Below are 19,278 nucleotides of genomic sequence, written 5' to 3' on the forward strand. Positions count from 1 at the left end.
GAAGTGGTGGAGTCCCCATCCCTGGAGGTATTTAAAAGACGTGTAGATGAGGCACTTAAGGACATGGTTTAGTGGGCATGGTGGTGTTGGGTCGATGGTTGGACTCGATCTTAGAGGTCTTTTCCAACCTTAATGATTCTATGATTCTATGAAAATTCTTTAATACATATTGTAATGCTGTGCATTACCTAAAAAACAGGGAACAGTAGTTAAAGTAGGGATGTTTTTTTCATGGAAGCAAGAACTAAATGCACAGGTGAAGGATATATTGAACCCTAAAAGTAATGCTGTGAAAGTCATGTAAGATGTGAAGACCCTTTGAAAATATACTTGTTATGTTATATATACAGGCAAAGACCTAATCCTTTCTTCTGCTAGCGCTCCTTCTCCTTTGTATCCATAACCTGCATTTTGGTCATGAGAAGTGACAATGTTTATTTATCTTAGAAGTAAGTTCATATGTGCATGCTACACTTTCAGGCAAGTAGCAGAAACAATTATATATTTTAGTATATTGTTTAGTTTATAAAACAGGCTTTTAAAGAAAATCAAAGACTTAGTGACAGACAATACACAGAGTAGCAGCATCAAATTCAAAACACGTTACACCAAAATTACTGGGCAGTGATTTTGCCATGATGTAGACACTAGTCTTTATGCTCTGCTCTGTACCACTTTGGCCCACTCTGCCTCTCCTCAGTTCCCTGTTGATTCAGGTCAAGACACTGGAGAAGGAGGGACTCCAGCATTACCTTTTGTTGTAGCCTGTATCCTGGAATTCCGCCACCCCAAGAAGATCAGACTGGCTCGAGAACTTTTATCCAAATGATTTGATGGTACCATTATACATTTTTTTTTTTTTAGTGTTTTATGAATAAATTTATCATTATCCTAAAATTACATGTTAACAGAACTATATTTCAACTAAACTTGGGAAATACCTTGTAGAACTGTAAAAGGCCAACATTTAAAGAAGTGCTAAACTGGATTTTGACAGCAGTTGTCTGAGTAAGTGCAGAATTATTTCTCCATCCCTTCTCTCTAACTAAAAACTGACTATTTGAACAGTGGGGAGAAGTAGTTTACATACAACTGGTAAATCTTAGCGGAGATTATGAAGTTGCATGTCTCCATGACACAGACAAAACAACTGTTGGATTGGAGACAGGATCAACAGAGGGAGGGAAGAGATGCAGCTCACATAAACCAGTCCTGGTGTGTTTTTCTGACAAGTGTTTAGAAAGTAGAATTACACAGAAGCTGAAAAAGGGTGCAAGTGTAAGTGATGGATTTCAAGAGACTCAAAAAAGCCACCAGAAATATTAAGACGAGAGAGAAAAGGAAAAAGTCTGGCAGCAGAAACAGCTGGATCAACTGTGGGCCTATGGTTGAAGAAAAACAGCACAAAAGAACAATTCACACGAGGAAGAGGCAGAAAGATTCAGAGGCAAATCCACAGGAAAGGAAAGAATCCTGGACATAAGCAGTATTTGTCTGACTTCTAAATGCTCCAAACCAACAGGCAGAACTGAGGCAGAGAACCTATAGAGATGGGGGCAAAAGTAAATATACACACTTATCTTGCCCTAACTAAAGCAAGAAGCACCGTTTCTACCACCAGACTGCACGTCTGTTTGCTCTATCACCTGCCGCATCTAAGGCCAGAATGTTCCCGGTGTTCCAGGATGAAGCTTTTGTTCTGACCTTAAGGCAACTCCTGAGAAGGTGTAACAGACAGAGCCTACAACAGATCCGTAATAAAGAGATGAAGTACTACTAATGATTAAGAAAAGCCTATGATTAAGGGCCTAGGTGATGGGACACAAAAGTAGCAGCTTACTAAATGTCCAGTTGGAATAGTTCCAGCCACAGCTACACAAGCTTGTTCAAAGGCTATCAAAAGAAAATAGCTTGTTTTGCCACAACATTAAATATGTTTTCCTTAAAAGTCCTAAAAGATAGGACTACAAGCTGGAGAAAGTTCTATTCATTGGTTATAGAAGATGCTTCTTTCCTTGGATTAATAAAAAACCCAATTGATTAGAGATATTATGATCTGACAAACTTTCTCACAGATTTAAAAGTAATTTTACTTAAAGCCATTTTAAGAAGCCATTTATAGAATCATAGAACAGTTTGGGTTGGAAGGGACCTCTAAAGGTCATCTAGTCCAACGCCCCTGCTGTGGGCAGGGACATCTTCAACTAGATCAGGTTGCTCAGAGCCCCGTCCAACCTGACCTGGAATGTTTCCAGGGATGGGGCATCTGCCACCTCTCTGGGCAACCTGTGCCAGTGTCTCACCACCCTCAGCATCAAAAATTTCTTCCTTATATCTAGTCTAAATCTACCCCCCTTTAGTATTTATGCACAGAACTCCTAGTCAACATATTAAAGGTATCTCCAAACAAGCATGCACTCTATGATTCTGTTTATCTAGGTAATTATTAGAGGACCCAAAACACAACTTCCATAAACTAGAACGTTTTAAGTGAAATCCATAAGAAGTATTAGGGAATTTGTTCCAATTGTGTAGTTGTAGGTGAAACAATACTAGCTTTTCTCCTTGCCCTCCCTCATTGAAACATTCTGTCCAAACTAGCCCTTAGAACAAAATACAGGATTTTTGTGTCCTGCCTATTTCTTTCTAATACTAAAACAATGATAAGCTCTGTCTTACACCCAGTCTTCTAACACATCTATCATTTATGCTCGTAACTCACATCAAACGTAGAATCCAAAATACCAGGATCCTTCTAGGGCTCCAGGATTAGCAAAGAAATTCACATTAATTCTGTGGGTTGTTGGTTTGGTTTTTTTTGTGTTTGCTTTGTTAAACCATTGATTTCATCAATTGTTTAAAAGACATGTTTATGCTGGCATTGCCACATATTGGCTTGGCATTTCACAGGATTCTTGTCTTGCTTTGCTAGCTCAACTCTTGTCTACCTTCTGCCTCCAATGCCAAGTTAAAAAAAGTGAATTAGCACACAACCACAGAACAAACTCAAAATCTGTAGAAACAGTAACTACCTATGAATTTTGCTTGATTCAAATTTAGATGTAGATATCACCACTAATATCCACATCAATCTGTATAATCCAAATAAACGAACACTTACTTTTAAGCATCAAAAATACTGCTTTCAGATCATTCAAATCATCTTTCCTTTCTTCAGCCCAACCACAAGAACAGTAATTTGAGAAGTAGAATTAAGAACTGCTGCTAATCTACTAAGGCCACAGCCTAGTATGTTGAACAAAACTATCTCATTTTTCCTTTGTACTTCCCCATCTTCTTTCTCTTGCTGTGTATTTGCATATCACGTTTCCAGTCCCACAGATCTTTAGTGCTGGATTTGTGGTAAGCCTAGCTCAGTGTGAATCGGGCTGTTACTATTAAGATCCAACTGCAACAATACAAATACTACCTGGATTAATGTACAGGCAAGGACTGGTTATTAAAACTAAGGACTATTATAAAGGTGGATTTTAGAAAGTAAAGTTAGAGCAATATTTGATCTTCAGATTATCAATGCATTTTCCTGTAAGGAAAAAGAACTGCAACATGTATTTTATTATTCTGCTGTACCACGGAATTTCAAACATAACATTACCTTATAGGGGGAGATATGAGTGTCTGAAGGAAAGGCCAACATTCCCATCACTTGTCGAACCTCATCCAGCTGGCTTCCCTCAGCCTGACTGAAATGCTTTCTTGCATGTCTGAAATACAGAATTTATACCTTTATTAGATAGCCTTGTCTCTAAATCAAGTAAATTTACATAATTACATAAGATTTCAGAGAAAACCTCTAGATTCTGCTCTCAATACATGAACTCCAAAAGGTGATGCATTTAAAGGGCTTGAAAAAATAAATCCTGCAAATGTGAATGCAAAAATGACTTTAAGAACTAGCAATTTTACACTGTAATTTCTTAGAAACCAGAACTTCTTACTGTAGCATGAAGTCTTACCTCACCTACATCTAGAATGACAGATCCATGATTACTAGAAGAAATGTCTCTCCTTATGCAAGCTCAATGTATCACACTCCTTTGGCATACACTTGCAAGTGAGATAAATGCAATCTGATAATCAGCTATTCCAAACCATTAAACATCAAGAATGTTCAAATATCTACCTTGTTTATACTGACATTTGAGAGAATGTTTACTCTTGAATAAATTTTTTTTTTTTTTTGCAGGGGGTGGTATAGGCTAGAAGGCAATATCACTTTCTGTGCAGACTACAAGAAATTTTGCAGGGTAATGTAGTAGAAAACACCTTGTTAAGAGCAAATTTTTTTTGCCAGGGAAATAAAAAATTAAGTAGAACTGCAGTACAAGTTTTTGTACTTTAACACATACTGATTATAAGAGATACACACAAGGCTGAAAACTTAGATATTTGAAAGCAGTGACAGAATTACCCGAAACCTGTTTAAAGCAAAAATACAAACTTTAATATTTTCCAGGAAATTAATACTAAGAAAGCAGACAATTATTATCAGATTATAAGGATATTCAACTACTTTAAAACCCTGTATGAAAGCCTCCCCTACCTAGTCTTCCCAAGATCATCAATTCTCAAGTTGGAGTTTAAGTGTGCAGGAAAACCCTCCAGCCTTTAAACTGGATGATTAGTTCTGCATTTCTGCTAAAAGCTCCTGTTTTCAGTGGTGCACAGATGTTGCATAGTAGACTGAGTACGGAATCAGCACTATATTGAATTTCTGGCATTGCATAAGTGTAGAAAAGTCACCCCTATGCCATATTCTCCCCACAGTTTTTATTATGGGAAAGATACCAAGTCATCTCTGAAGTACTCCGGTAAGTGTTTGCTCTTTTTAACTTTTAAAGAGTCTTGTTAAAATCTATTTAAAGTTACAAATTACTTTTAGGAACATACAGTATTTTCCAATTGCCCATTTAATGGATTGAATTAAAAAAAAAAAAAAAAGATTTTTTTTTTTCCCCTAATTCTGTGTTCCACTAAACTACACTTAGGTCATCGATACCATGAGAACAGTCTCTTTAGCAGTGTTTCAGTACTCCTACTTCCTCTCCCACCCAAACCAGGAAGCAATGGAAGTTATGTAGGACAGACTGTTTCCACCCAACTTCCTATTTTGGGTGAGCAATTCAGGAATGTAAATATGGTTCCCCAGGTGACTACTGTTATGAGAGCAGAAGTACAAAACCTGTGGCCTGAGAGAAGAGACTACGCAGCCCGGACATACTGGAAGAAAGCTAAAATAAGTACTAGTGCACAGCTGCAGATGAAAGCAATAGCCATTTAAAAGAAAGCTTAGGCAAAGCAAAAAATTCAGACCTACCAGTCAAGCTAAATTACTGTGTGTGCATGCATGAGGGAGAAGAGAAAAAAATCCTCTTAAAAGAACTGATCACTGTGCATTTGTGTTCTGTGATGTTAAAACAGAAGTGGTACTCCAGTTTTGCACCAGCCATGTTAGTATTGTGGTCCTACTCCCCGTCAGGCCTTGACAATTTGCTCTTACAGACAGCATTTCAGCAATACATCCCCCTTGCTTATAGGAAGGCCCCGAGCTGCAGCAGGCCAACACTGGCCACATTTACTGCATGTGTTCAAGAAGAGCTAGAATTAACACTTTGTTTTGTGTATGTAAGATATATAATCACTGCGCGTGTGCTAGCCATTCAAAGGAGAAGTGCTTAGCCATCCAACAATTCCATCATTTGCAAAGTACTGAACGCACTGGGATGTGGTGGCCATTTGAGGTTCAGCCAGAAGGAACTAGGTTTTCTAAAGTGACCTTCTGTTAGTCTTCATCTCCTGACTTTCCCTTCTGCCTGTGCCCCTTAAGAAAACAAGGAAGTTTTCCCACAAAGCCTGCCATGCTAATGTCTGAACTTCATCCTCTTGAGTGCCAACACAGAGAAATTAAAATGAAGCAAGTTATTCTTTAAAAGAGAAGCAAGTTCGTTAATTCATAGCACTCAAGTCTTTTTTAGATCGGGAAGCAAGAAACAGTACTATGTGAGTACTCATGAATGCACAACATTTAAATAACACCTTATTTGCCCTCATGCCATTACTCACCCCTTCCCTTTTCATTCAGCTATTTCCATCTCTTTGTGCAAACATTATGCTCTTAGAGGTATATATGAACCTTACAATACTTATTTACAATGTTTTCACCACTATTAGCACACACTAGTCAGTATAGCTAGAGCAGGGGGCTAAATTTTTTCAAAAATTGTTTTTTTTAAATCGTGACCAGTGGACCATCACTGAAACCACTAACTAAATTCTCATGACAGATCCAAGTAATAGGTAGAAAAATTTGTTTTTCAAATCCTGGAACGATTCTGTAAACTCCGTGGGGACAAAGTCCATCATCTTTCGTTTGAAATCGCTGTTCCTCTAGCCCATGCAGATACAGCAGACATATTGTACTTGACAAATCCAAGAATGAAAGGATGTGTATGAAGATCGGAAGATTTACAGTTTACTGTCTACTAAGGGTACATTAAGTTGTTAAAAAAAGTATATAAGCTGTACAGTGTGTATGTGTATATCTACATATGCCTGAATATAAGGAATGAACATATTTATCAGGAAGTAGCAGTAACTGAACACAAACATAAGGTGTTATCAGGAAATGACTTGTTCTTTCTGCTCAGTCTTTCTGACTGATGCCTGCATGCCTTTATCTTGGAGACCATTATGACTACTAGCAAAACTTATACTCAGAGTGCTCAGAAGTTTTATTATTATTTCTATACACCTGTTCAACCCTACACCCCACCCCACAATAAAAATAAAGGAACAAGCTGTGTTTATTCACCCTTATAGGAGAGAAGTTTACTAAAATGAATAGACTGTGGCCACTTTCTAACTCTGTGCATCATCAGCTATTTTTATTTACTGCTTTTGTCCTTTATATCCCAAGAACAAGAAGTGCCCAGGGTGTTTTGTTAAGCTTTTAGCTAAGAACTCCATGTATCTCTAGCATCCCATAAGAGCAAAGTAGCAGAATGCTGTCAGATTTCCCAGAAAGATATTAGTGAGAGCCCTAAAAGTGTGAAATTAATGTCATCAGTCATTCATTGTTACTGTAATAGGTATGAGCTTTACAAAAAAAAACCTAAAGAGACTGTGGGAGTTAAAGGCTAACGACACTAGGCAAAACACTTTGTGATGTATTTAAGCTTAAGAGATTTACTCTTTGTATTCAAGAAATAGTTTTTGTACATTCTTGAAACTGGCACTTTCAAGACTACTCTGATAAACTACCTTAGAGGACAGTCCGTTTGTACTAATATTCTAAAAAGCTACAGAAATTCAAACTCTTTTTAATAAGATGTATAATTTTAAAGCTCACATTAATTTTAACCTAAAGCAATATGTCACTTCAGAGGTTCTCAGCAGGCAGTAATAAAAGCTTTCAAACTTATTTAAACACCAGCTGCATTTCAACAAAATGTCAGTTCTCCGAGTTCCACTCATACAGGAAACTACTTGGTAAACAGCCTCTTTCTCTGCTTTCTAATGGATGCCTGACCTATTTATTGCACCATGGACACAATACTGAAAGAATCCTGCTGCAGGCACTTAACAGAAGCAAGCTAATAAAAACATGAGTTCCAACGGTTTGCTAGAAGCAATGAGATTTATGCTATACCTTCCCAAAATATATTCCCTTATTCATTACATATTTATTTTGAAGCAAAGTAGAATGAGATGGTGAAAACTAACATTTTTAAGCCACATTAAGGAAAGCATTGAGATACTGAACTATGAATGTACAAAATTATCAAAACTCACCGTGTTAAAAAGGAGTGAGTTAAGATATAGGACTTCTGTAGCTCCTTTTCATTTTACAAGAAGTTATGAAGTTGAAGCAGCATTGTTATGACTGGCAAGTTATAATAGCTGAGTATAAAATATATGTCAACCCTGAATTTCAATAGGTATATGGAATATACATGCTTCACCCCTAACAACATTCAATATGGATGCCTATTTGCAATGTAGATAGGAGCTGTAAATTTTAAACCTCAGAGGCTATGATAGCACAAGTTATTCCGCGCCAAGGCTGCTAGGTCCTCTTGAGGGTTGACAACTTGCAAATTTTACCAGTTCTGATGTGGAAAAGGGATCAGAGGGAAACAAATATCCAGTAACAACAATAAAATACAGAATGACCTTAACTACTTTGTCCCAGTTCTCAGCCTATCTCCTTATTTCAGCTCTATGCCTGCCTCTGGTTTCCAAGCTACATAAGGAAGCTGCAGCTCAAAGAAAATAGTTTTTAGAGCATGGACTACTCACTCCTAAGATGCATGACTGCACATTTGGCAAAGAAGCAAACTTAGCAGAGAATAAAGCTAAAGGCACAAAGGCACAGTATTCGCTGGATATAAAGAACACCATGGACTTCAGAAGACAGATAACGTAGTTGAGTGTCTTTCAACCTTTTCATAAGTACCTGACAATTCCTTAGGATTTGAGAACTCTATCAAAGGGTAAGTGCACATATCTAAATGCTAGCATTTAGGGGTTTGGTGGTTTATTTGTTTTTTTTTTAATTATTAAAATTAGCTGGAGTTTATCAGATTGCACATTTGCATTGGCTGGGACCAAAACAACGATGATTTAGGTGCAAGGAGGGCAAAGTAGGAATGATGTGAGTTAGCTCAAAGCAAGCACCACATTTGAATGAAATTAGAAACAACTGGAAATAACCCTAAAACTTAAGGTAACTTTGGGGGTGGTGTTAGTATTAGACTAGCCTCTCCACATACTGGTACTACCTTTTCCTTTATTCTTGTTTTTGAACAACTAAGTCTTTCTCACCATTCTATTCAAGAAAAGTTCTGTGGTTTGCCCTGTAGAACAGTTTTTACATCTAAGACTTGGGAATGCACTAGAACGCTTTCAGTCTGTGCTTATGATACTTTATGTGTTTTCTATAGCTCTGTGCTCCTCTGACCAAAAAGCAGCTTTGCCACAAATACAAGCCTCCTGCTGGTTTCAATTTCTGGAGTACCTAGTATGCTTTTAAAGGCAGTAAGACTTGCAACTTCCTTAACGTAAAACTTGTTGGAAATGTTAAGCGGCAACAGTGTTATCACCAGAATGTATCAGCAAAGCTTCAAGTCTGGCCATAAAACTTGTCATCTCTCCCTAGATTTGAATATTCTTACAAAACAGAACCTGCTATGAGATCCTCTCTCCCTTGTCCATGTGTAAGCTCCAGTAGCTCTGCCACCTGCATCATACTTTGTGGTGCTGGCAAGATCACTGCTTATCAGAATTACCAACACATTTTATAGTCCCAGTATCAAAATACCACTCATGTCAGCAGAACTGGTTTCCTGTGTTACCCTGAAACTTTATTCCAACACCTTAAATCAGGACCACTAACTTAAAAGCATAAATTGCTTCATGTGCTGATAAGTTTTGCCAGAAAGACTGTCTTGTGATTGAAGTCAGGCAGAGACTTCAGGTCTGACTCTAGTTCTGTTACAGATTCACACCACCTTGGGCAGTGTTACTTCCTTCCCAAAGCAGTCCCCAATGAACTAGTTCAAAAGAGGTAAAAATGGCTATTGAGTTGGTTTCTTCATCTGGGGCCAGGGGAAGGGAGTGGGGGTAACATAACATAGCTCATTATTCTCACATACATGACAATACAGAACTCCAAATTATCCATTCAATACAAAAGGTATTAAAGCATAACTTGTAGAACAAAAAGTTTAAATGAAGACAGTAAAGCAGAAGAGAATTCAGTCAAAATTGAAATGTTAAGCTTTAGATGGGTGTTTCATTAACCTCTTAGTATTTTTTGTGATTAAAACTGTAATGAGTTCCTATGAGAAGCTAGCTGTACCTCCTGAAAATTAGTTAAGGGTAAATATGTTCATTACATTGTATGCCACCAGAAAATACAATTGTTTTATAAAACAGATTAATTTTCTAAACCTTGATTTTGAAGAGTAAGAAGATGCAGAGTTTCAGCGACAATATTAAGTTTTTAAAAAGGTGCATCTGTGGAATGACACCTTGCCTTTAAAAAAAAATTCAACCCCAGCTTAAATCCAAAGACTGATCACAACACTAGCAAGATCCTTTACAGCAGTGGGGCTTCTGGGTGTTGCGATAATAGTCACATGTTTCTAATGAAGCATAATACCATCTTAAGAAAATTGTTTGGTAAGCATCCTAATTTCATACCTCACAGCATCCAGCCTCTTGTTCTGTCGAATGAGTTCAATGAACTCCTGAATCCTTAGGCTGAACTCCAGACAGCTCTGAGATTAAAGACAAGACAGGGTCTTAGATGGTGCCAAAACTGCACTGCACAGTATGTTAAGTACTATGTGTGCACAACAAAAAAAGAAAGTGTTAATAACATGCAACCTTGTTTGCTTGCTTTTAGGCATTCATGCAAAAAAAGTTGAAATGCTGACTTTACGGACAAGACATCAGCACAGAATTCCCTAAAAGCAAACAACAACCTCCTCCTCTTGCCTCCTTCAAAACTTCAGTATTTAGCAGGGATGAACTTTTTCCTAATGACTGAAAGCATCATTACCTGAGATGCAGGTGAGAGTAACAGGTGGTTTCTTTGTACTTTCTTACAATTTAAAGTAGTAGATTCAACAGAAGTTTGGGGCTATGTGATAATTTAGACAAGAGAGGTCTACCCAGAAGACTGCAAGGAAGAAACAAGTCTTTGAACGCTATTTTGAAAGTCCCCAATATTAACGAAAAACAGCACAGAGTTTAAGTTGCTACAATCCCCTCCCTCCCTCCCTTTCTTCAAACTTCTATCCCGCTCTTCTTGTCAAACATCTAAAAGCCATGCTGGAAACAAGTCTCAAACAAGAAAACCAAGTGGCATTTACCTGTTTTTGGAAAAAGGTAAAATTTGAAGCCTAATGAAGTTGACAATGTCCCTTTAAATCAAATTCCATCACCAGTTCACAAAATCTATAAAAAAACTTTGAATATGTGGAATTAAAAAGAAAAAGATTCTCCCCCCATAAAAGAACAAGTCACTATGCTTCTTTATAGGGACACAGTCAACTGTTTTATTACCTTAAGAAAACAACGACAACCCAAAGTCCTTTGAATCTTGAAAAGAACTGTATTCCTTGAGTTACCCTGCTCCATTTGGCAAATGGTTTTCTTCTTCCCCCATGCTTCTAATGAATAGCTGCCTTTTGTTTATTGTCCATCAGCAGAGTAATATCAAAATTCCTCAGTGACTTCAGTAGGAATTTGAGCAACTCCACATTTGTATCAGTTAGCTGCCTGGGGTGACTAATGCACACATTGCAACAATTGCTTATTTTAAGATGTGAAATGTAAGCCATTTGAACATAAAAATGATTCATTCTGTCACATGTTAAAATAGACTCGTTTAAGGAATAGAACACGAATTATTTTCCAACTATGCATTTTTCTGTACTCAAGCCCATGTTTAGCAGAGAATAAAAATTTCTTCTCTACTTTATTTGAAATTTTCAAACAGGGCTATTTTAAAATACCCTGTTATTCAAATCTACACAAAACCCTCATTTAGAATTTTAACTAAGTTCATTTCTACTAAAAAATTGATCAAGCTTTTAAATTGTTAGTGATACTAAATCCTAGGGCTTAGTATTTTGTTAAAATGTTTCAGTGGCAAAAAATGCATATCCCAAAACAACCTTCAGAGTTTGGGTTTCGTTTTTATGAATCCTCAAGTAAGCTGCAAGCCAATGGCTCTATGGGTTCTGCAGACAAGTGTAACTAGAAGAAAAGTCCTAGACAATCAGATGCATACATTTCAACTTTGTGTACCTTCAAACAGTTCCACGGCAGCTATTCACAAGAGTTTAGATAGCTCACATCTGTAAAGACTATAGGACTGTGTGCTTTCCCAGGCCAACATACAGTTTAATTTTTAGATTAGGCTTGCATTAAGGTGGTGGCTGGGATTTTAGAACATTATCACTGATAAGTAGCTAAGCAACCAGAAACAGAAGAAATGTTTATTTGTGTTTCAAAAAGAAGCATGGTGATTTCTCTTCTTCCAACTCTGATCTCTCACAGCCTAAGCTTTAGTTTTTGGTTAAAAAAAAAGTAGGGCTTGCAGAAATAGATTTTTTTTGTTGTTGTTGTTTTCCAAAAAGAGGGATGGGGAAGATTTTTCCTTATTTATTGTTTGTTGAAGATTGGTGATGAAAGAGTAAGATATTCAGATTTTATTTCTTATATTACTTAACATATTAAGATTACATAAGGGGGATTTTTTAGCAGTATAATTATGCAATAGTGTTTACATACCAATTCTGGTTTTCCTTTAATGGTTTCCATAACAAGATCATCATTTTCTTTAGAGTAATCACTGGCCGATTTACTTTTGCGTCCCATCTTCGGTTCATTCTCATTTTGGCGCCCCTGAGTGACAGAGAACGTCACTCTTTGCTTATCATTAAGTGCACTCAAACATTTTTGGTTAAAGAAAGCGCTTAGTTTAAAAAATAAGACACAAACATCTTTGAGGGAGGCAGGGATTTTGGTTAATATCAGTTAAAAACAGATTTCTGCAAGCCCTATAAAAGATTACAGCATGTTTTGAAATGCAGAATTTAAGAGACAAGGAAATTTAAACCAACTCCATAGGAACAAGTATGCAGCATGTTCAGGTCATAGTATTCAATGGCTAGAAAAAGACTTACTGTGTTTATTACTCGATTAGACTCAGCTTTTGTTTTTGAAAAACCATTTCAACAGTAGTTTCTCACAGAAAGTTAGTTCTTTACTCAAGTTTTGTTTTCTTACAAACAACACTTAAAAAATACTAAGACAAAAATCTGTATGAAATTTCTCTCAGTGTTAAGCCTGAGGACATAGGTTTACCAATTAGTCTCACTCTTAAGATACCTTCATATATAAACTGAGTTATATTCTCAGCAGGATGCAGAGAGTTATAAATGTAAGTTCACATGCATCAAGGCACTACATACTTCTGCATTTAGACATTTTAAATCACACTAAAACCAACTGAGTATTATTATTTTATTTGAGCATAATTTGTTGAGACAACACTTGCATCCATAAGATGACCTATCACTCAGTTTCAGGTTTGGCATTTGCACAAGCTAGTTTAGCTCCAACTACCTACACCTTCTTAAAAGAAGAGTTTTGTACTTACTGTCCTTACTTTTATACAAGGCCTCATTCAAGACCTGTAATTTAAACCAAATTGACCACATCAAATATCCAAGTAGTTTAGAAAACAAATTTAAGCAAAACATGAACACGTTACATTTTCATACCTTCATTTTTCTGAGCCTGGATTTGTTATCATGACACCAAGCCAAGCAAGTCATAGTCTCTTGTCTTTCCAATGACTCTTCCACTTCTTTAGCAGTCAAAAACATCTCAATATTTACCAAGTCCTTCAAAAACAAAAAGAAAACCAGGTCTTGTTAAATTGTACTGATACTTTACACAGCAATCCACTCTTCAACAGAACTGGAATACAGAGATACAAAAGAACCTTGTTCTAGAGACCTCTGGTTTTTAGGATAGTACTTTACAAAAAGACATTACAGTACATTTTAAAGACTGCATTTCCCATACACTGAGATATTCTGATAGTGTGATAGTGTCAATATTTTTCTGAGTCTACTTATACAACAGAACTAGAAAAAAAAGAAGAGTAAAGATTAAACCTAGGAGCTTTGCACAGAAAGTGACCAGATCCCATGATCACTTCGGTGCAGTTCACACTTACAGGAGTACTTGGTTTCCTCAAAACTTGGCCTATGTCAATTGGACCATGGCAGTGTCATAACATTTGCTAAAGTGAGCAAGAACTACATGAGAGGAGAATCTAAATCTACTTTACCTAGCCATCTATAACTACTGAGTTTAGGCAAAGTCCTACAATGGTCTGAAGTCTCCAATATATTTTCTCTCACTTGCTTAATGTTGTAAGCTCTAGACCTTCAATTGCTTACAACAGTTCTGTCTACAACATCCGCCACTGAGGTGATAAAACAAAGTTACTATGTCAAAAAACAGTTAGGCAACGGGTGGGCCAAAAGATTCCTCAAGTGCTTATCACAAGCAGATATTTTTGAAGAAAAAGCAGCAATCTAGTACCAAATTTGCCCAGAGCAAACCTGTAATAGGCCTATGCTACTTTTTAATTACCAGCAGTTTTACACATTCATACCAATCAAAGCAAATGCAACTGAATACAATTTAAGATCTAGTAGGGTAAAAAATTTTTTTCCCCCATACATTTCTGATGAAAAAGAGACTTAGGTAGATGTTCCTAAACAACATGAACTGGATCCATTCTGAATTGACACCGCCAGAAGTTATTTTAGAGCTGCATAAATATGTCATGCTGGGACAGTTCCTACTTTGCTGAAGAAAAAACACTGTGGGAAACCGTAACTCAATACACAAACAGAAATCCCGTACTGAAGTATTTGATTAATATGCACTTTAATTTTGAACAAGTTCATTTTTACGTAACTTCACAGCAAAATGCTGAAAATTATACAACTGAAATGCTGAATATCACAAATATTACAGTAGCTCTAGTGAACAAAACCACTCTGAGAAATAGATAGCATTTTCATCTGTTAGAACAGCTGAATATACTTAGTCTTAGAATTTATACCTCCTTGAGACAAAGATGAAAAATATAAGTAGCATCAGGCATATCACATCCACATCTTGCATCTCATTAGCCAATTTTTCCTTATAAACACAAGAAGTCTAATAGTATTGGAAAAATGGACCAGCTCATGCTACGTTTGTCAGAAGGGTTCTTTACAAAAATGTAAACAGGCCACCTGTATTTCTAAAGTGCAGCACAAGTTGCAGCTTTTACTAAAGCTTTCTCTTATGACTTGAATGTGAGTTTAAAAACAAAATATTAAGGATAGCTGACATGCAACTACCTTTTATAGATTGTATGATCATAGCAACAAAACCATCAAAAGAATAAAGGGCCTCATGCAGCTCTAGTAGTATCAAGACCAGGTAAGTCAGACTGAGTCTGAGCTAAAGCAGTTACAAGTTTATAAAACAAAATTAATAATGAACTTTCACTGACTCTTCCCATCCCCTTAAGGATAAAAAAAATTTAATCTATTTTATCAATGTGTTGGCAAATGGACTGAAAGAATGCCAACCTATTCCACAACAGGATTTTTTTTTTTTTTTAAAGGTTTCCTACAAGAACATGACAGTAATCTTCCTTTTTGGTAGTCTGAAGTTTTTCTGATTGTATTCTCAAGTGGGAAAAAAGAACTGCATTATTCCCCTGTGAGTGATGAAGTGATGACATAAAAACCTCTTGCCCATGTAACTCATCTGTATAAGTAATTTGACATATAATGCAACTATATTCATTATCTTGCTTGCGTATTTTTCCACACAGCTGCTGAATGGAAAGACAATTCAATTTGGGTTAAAAAAATAACAACATCTCCATACATATCCTCAAGCTTATTTGAGTTATGTGTCCTCTTAATGAAGAGCATTTGCTTTTACGCCAAATTAAAACAAAAGCATTTTCTTATACATTAAAAAAAGGACTGGATATGCTAGGCAGACAACAAATCACTGGTTTCATCTCATTTGTTAGCTTTTTATAGTTTAAGCTTCATCATGAAAAAAATTATTTTTTAAAGAAGCATAAGGGCAGCATGTGTTTTAAGTCAATGAGCTGGTGAGAAAATCCCGACTATATGCATTTATCAATCCAGGTGTTAGTACAGTAACCCTCAATTATGAGCAAAAAGATTGTAGTTGCTGCTGAGGCAGACAAAACTTGTAAATAAAGAGAGAATTCCTACATTCCTTTTGCAAATTTAAAATAAAAAAAGGTTCTATTTGGTACAGAAATGCTAATTAGATTCATGGTTGCCAAAAGAAGTCAAAGCTTGGCAGCCGTCTATTAAATAGATGGTATGTATCCAGAAAACAGAGGAGAACATTTTTAATTAAGAGTTTCTTTCAGAACTAACAATCACATTTAAATTGCACCAATAAATAGGATTTTCTTCTCTGCTGAGTAGATAGAAAATTAGGGAATGATATGAAAAAAGCATTAAGAAATCCATTTGTAGGGAAAGAAATAGCTTTTGCATTTGATAAAAAGTAGTTAGAAGTCTTAATCATGCAGATTGATAGAAGAAAAATACTAAGATATGATTTGGCAATAAACCTTTAAAAAACCCACACATGCTCATGTCACCCAAGTTTTTTTTTAACCTGATCATGCTTTCCTATCTTCCTTTTTTGGTGGTGCCTACTCTTGATGCTTCTCCATGGTGTATTTCATTAGCCAGCACAAAGGAAATAGAAGAATGGAATATCAGAGGATTATCTGGCTTATTAAAAACCAGCACAGCTCTTCTACACAGGCCAGTACTGGAGTACTGCTTGTCTGCCACATCTTGTATGAATGGAAACCAGTTAACAGTGTTAGCAGTTGTAAGAAGTATCTCTTGTTCCAGTCTGAAAAAATCCCCATTAAGACCCCAATTCTGAATAGTTTTCTGAAGGTATTCTGCAATTCAGAGTTGCATAGGCCGTACACTATACAGAAACATTGTTCTTCTCGGTTCCCAAAACAGCATTAAGATTTCATATGCTGTTACGAAGAGCCTCTCTTATATAATTTGTTTACATATAAAATTGAATGAATGTAAATATGCAATTTTAGAGAAATATTGCCACCGGTTTTGCAGGTGGAGAAAAAGCTGAAGCAAGAAATCTGTTGCCGCACACTCCCCCTCCCATTGACACAGCATTCAGCATCATGGCAAACATTTTCCGACTTGTATATAAATTAAAAAGCAATTCTCAAGCCTTTAATTACTATCTTTTGCAACACTATAAAGTCTTCCTTCATTTCACAATTTTAGTTTTCACATGGTAAAAGTGATTGCAATACTTTACTTCCAGTACTGCAGAAGTATAGGAGAACCCTGCACTGCACACAGATTATTTCAGTATTGTTATCAAACCATAACTCTTAGCACAGACTTGCCAGCCTCCTATGCATCGCCACGGTAATTTTGCGTAAATTACCTTGCCTTAACTTGCTTACAAATGCAGAATACCTGACACTGGGTAGGAAGACTCATTAACATCAACCTTCCATTTAGTTAGGCTTCTACAATTGTACTGAAAAATAGTTTCAAATAGCTCAAGGAGGAGAAAACTCTGTCCGTAAGCATTGCTGACAATTACCCAAACACTAAAGAGGGGGGAACACAGCACCAGCATTCTTCTTCCTTCTAGCACAAGCAAGGAAGCACCACCTAGATTTTATCATTTCTGCTTAAAACACTATTGGACTAAAGCAGACTAACCTTGCCTTCTATTCAACAGTCACTAACCAGGTATCAGAAGGTAACTATTTAAGCACTGGATGAACTTTATCATAAAAGGACTATTTAATTCCATTACAATGGTTCAAACTTCAGAGAAAAACATTTATTATTAGAGAAAATGGCACATGAAGGCTGAAGACACTTAAGTGAAAGCAGAGAGACTTATTTAAACAAAGAATACATCTATCCATCACCCTGTGCTCTGCCTGATTTACATATATATAGCTTTTAAAATATCTCTGCTTCTTTTTAAGCTGCAAGTGCCTCCAGGGAGGGAGGTTACCAACCCTATGATTCTGCACAGAACTCCAATTATTAAGGTATAAAATACTATGAAGAATGAGGATTCCCTTATGATTATTATTACTACATACATACTCCTGGCCAACATAAGAGCTATATCCCTGTATGGCATTTCCATTTTCTGAGATGGTTTCTTAGTAAGACCATCCCAAACACGTATATGCACATCTCCTCCTTCGAACAGCTTTTGGACTCTCTGGTCAGTTTAAGCAGGACTTGACAAGGGCCGAATTCTCAGGGGATCTCACTCTTTGCCAGGTTTCTCTCCTTAGCAGTGTCCTGTTTTCAGGAGACTCCAGCACCTGCCCTTACTGGAGGGAGAGGTTGCAGCAAACGCTTACTAGTTAGATACCAAAGAGTCAACGCTGGAAAGATCTGCTGCAGGTTTTCTCCACAGAGGGTGCAATTCAGAATAAAGCTTACATCAGCTGTAGGACAAACCTGCAGCAAGCCAGGCTCCACCAGTTCTAGAAGTCATGGAATAACTGCTTTGTAATGAAAAATAATCACTACTTTAAACACTAGTTTCAGACATCAAAACTAAGAGAAAAATGAAAATGGGCCCAGAATTTAATGAATTTACATAGTTGTGCTACAGAAAGGAAGAAGTAGTGATTCACAAAAACACAGTGAAGGTTATTTTAAGAGTAATACCTGTGAAACAATGAGAAGATGGATAAAGGTAGTAGGGTAATTTGTTTCTAACTAGTGGATATTTTAGCTTCACATGAATTTGAAATTAAACACATGTATGTCTATTAAAAAGTTGTGAACCAAGTGATAATCTGGCAACCACATATTGCTGTCGACTACCTTTAATTTAAGCCTGAAGTTTGTAACTTTAAGGTCCTGCACAGTTATGAGAATTCAGTAGTAAATTGAAAAAAAGCAGTAGGTCCACATATTTACAGAAAATAAGTAAATACAAAAATAATGAATGTCTATCAAACTTGTTTGCCTTTATTTTTTGGTAGGAGCTGTGCAACTACTGATAATATGTTCGTATTTGCACAGGATTCTTTTATTCCGAAAGACCTCAAGCAAACTTTATTCACTTCACTACAAACTAACTGCATCTCAGTAGTCCAAGTAAGATATCAGAGTTCAACAACAGTAGCCTCACCCAAGAGTTTTGTTTCAGTCACATACTAGCAGTGACCTCTTCAAACATGGCAATTCAAGAGCGTCCCTGGGATGCCTTTAGAAAGCTCTGACTTTCTATTTAGACATCAGCACATATGCAGAAGCCTTCATCCAACTTTTTTTTTTTTTAAAAAAGTAAAACATCTTTACATTGTAACTATACCTCAGGCAAATTAAAATTTTTCACTTAAATTACAATCATTCATTAGTTTCACAGTCATAAATAAAAGACAGCAATATGTAGATTAGTATGAGAATAGAGTTTGTTTCACAGCAGGTAAAAATTTTGAACTTCACTACAAATCGTTTTTAAAGAGTCAGTAATGATTTTGTCTCTTTAATATAGAAGACAGTGTTTTGATTGGTCCATTCCCAAATGTAAAAACCAAACTCTTCAATATACAGTTTCAGATCTAGATGTGTG

The 19,278-nt window shown here is 36.5% G+C and overlaps 1 protein-coding gene across 4 annotated transcripts in view; it reads right to left on the reverse strand.

Moving 5' to 3' along the window:
• The window catches only part of MAEA (macrophage erythroblast attacher), a 56,505-nt gene that overhangs the window by 3,739 nt on the left and 33,488 nt on the right, over nucleotides 1-19,278 (reverse strand). For 3 of the 4 annotated variants that reach the window (XM_009285420.1, XM_009285419.2, XM_009285423.1), the window contains 4 exons: nucleotides 13,320-13,442; nucleotides 12,325-12,438; nucleotides 10,225-10,301; nucleotides 3,617-3,725 (listed from right to left, as the gene is read on the reverse strand). In XM_009285420.1, the coding sequence (XP_009283695.1) occupies nucleotides 3,617-3,725; nucleotides 10,225-10,301; nucleotides 12,325-12,438; nucleotides 13,320-13,442 (423 nt within the window). The remainder of the gene's footprint in view (nucleotides 1-3,616; nucleotides 3,726-10,224; nucleotides 10,302-12,324; nucleotides 12,439-13,319; nucleotides 13,443-19,278) is intronic. The other variant, XM_009285422.2, reaches the window with a different exon arrangement.

Source organism: Aptenodytes forsteri, unplaced genomic scaffold, assembly GCF_000699145.1.
Source record: "Aptenodytes forsteri isolate BGI_AS27 unplaced genomic scaffold, ASM69914v1 Scaffold88, whole genome shotgun sequence".
NCBI classification, from domain to species: Eukaryota; Metazoa; Chordata; class Aves; order Sphenisciformes; family Spheniscidae; genus Aptenodytes; species Aptenodytes forsteri.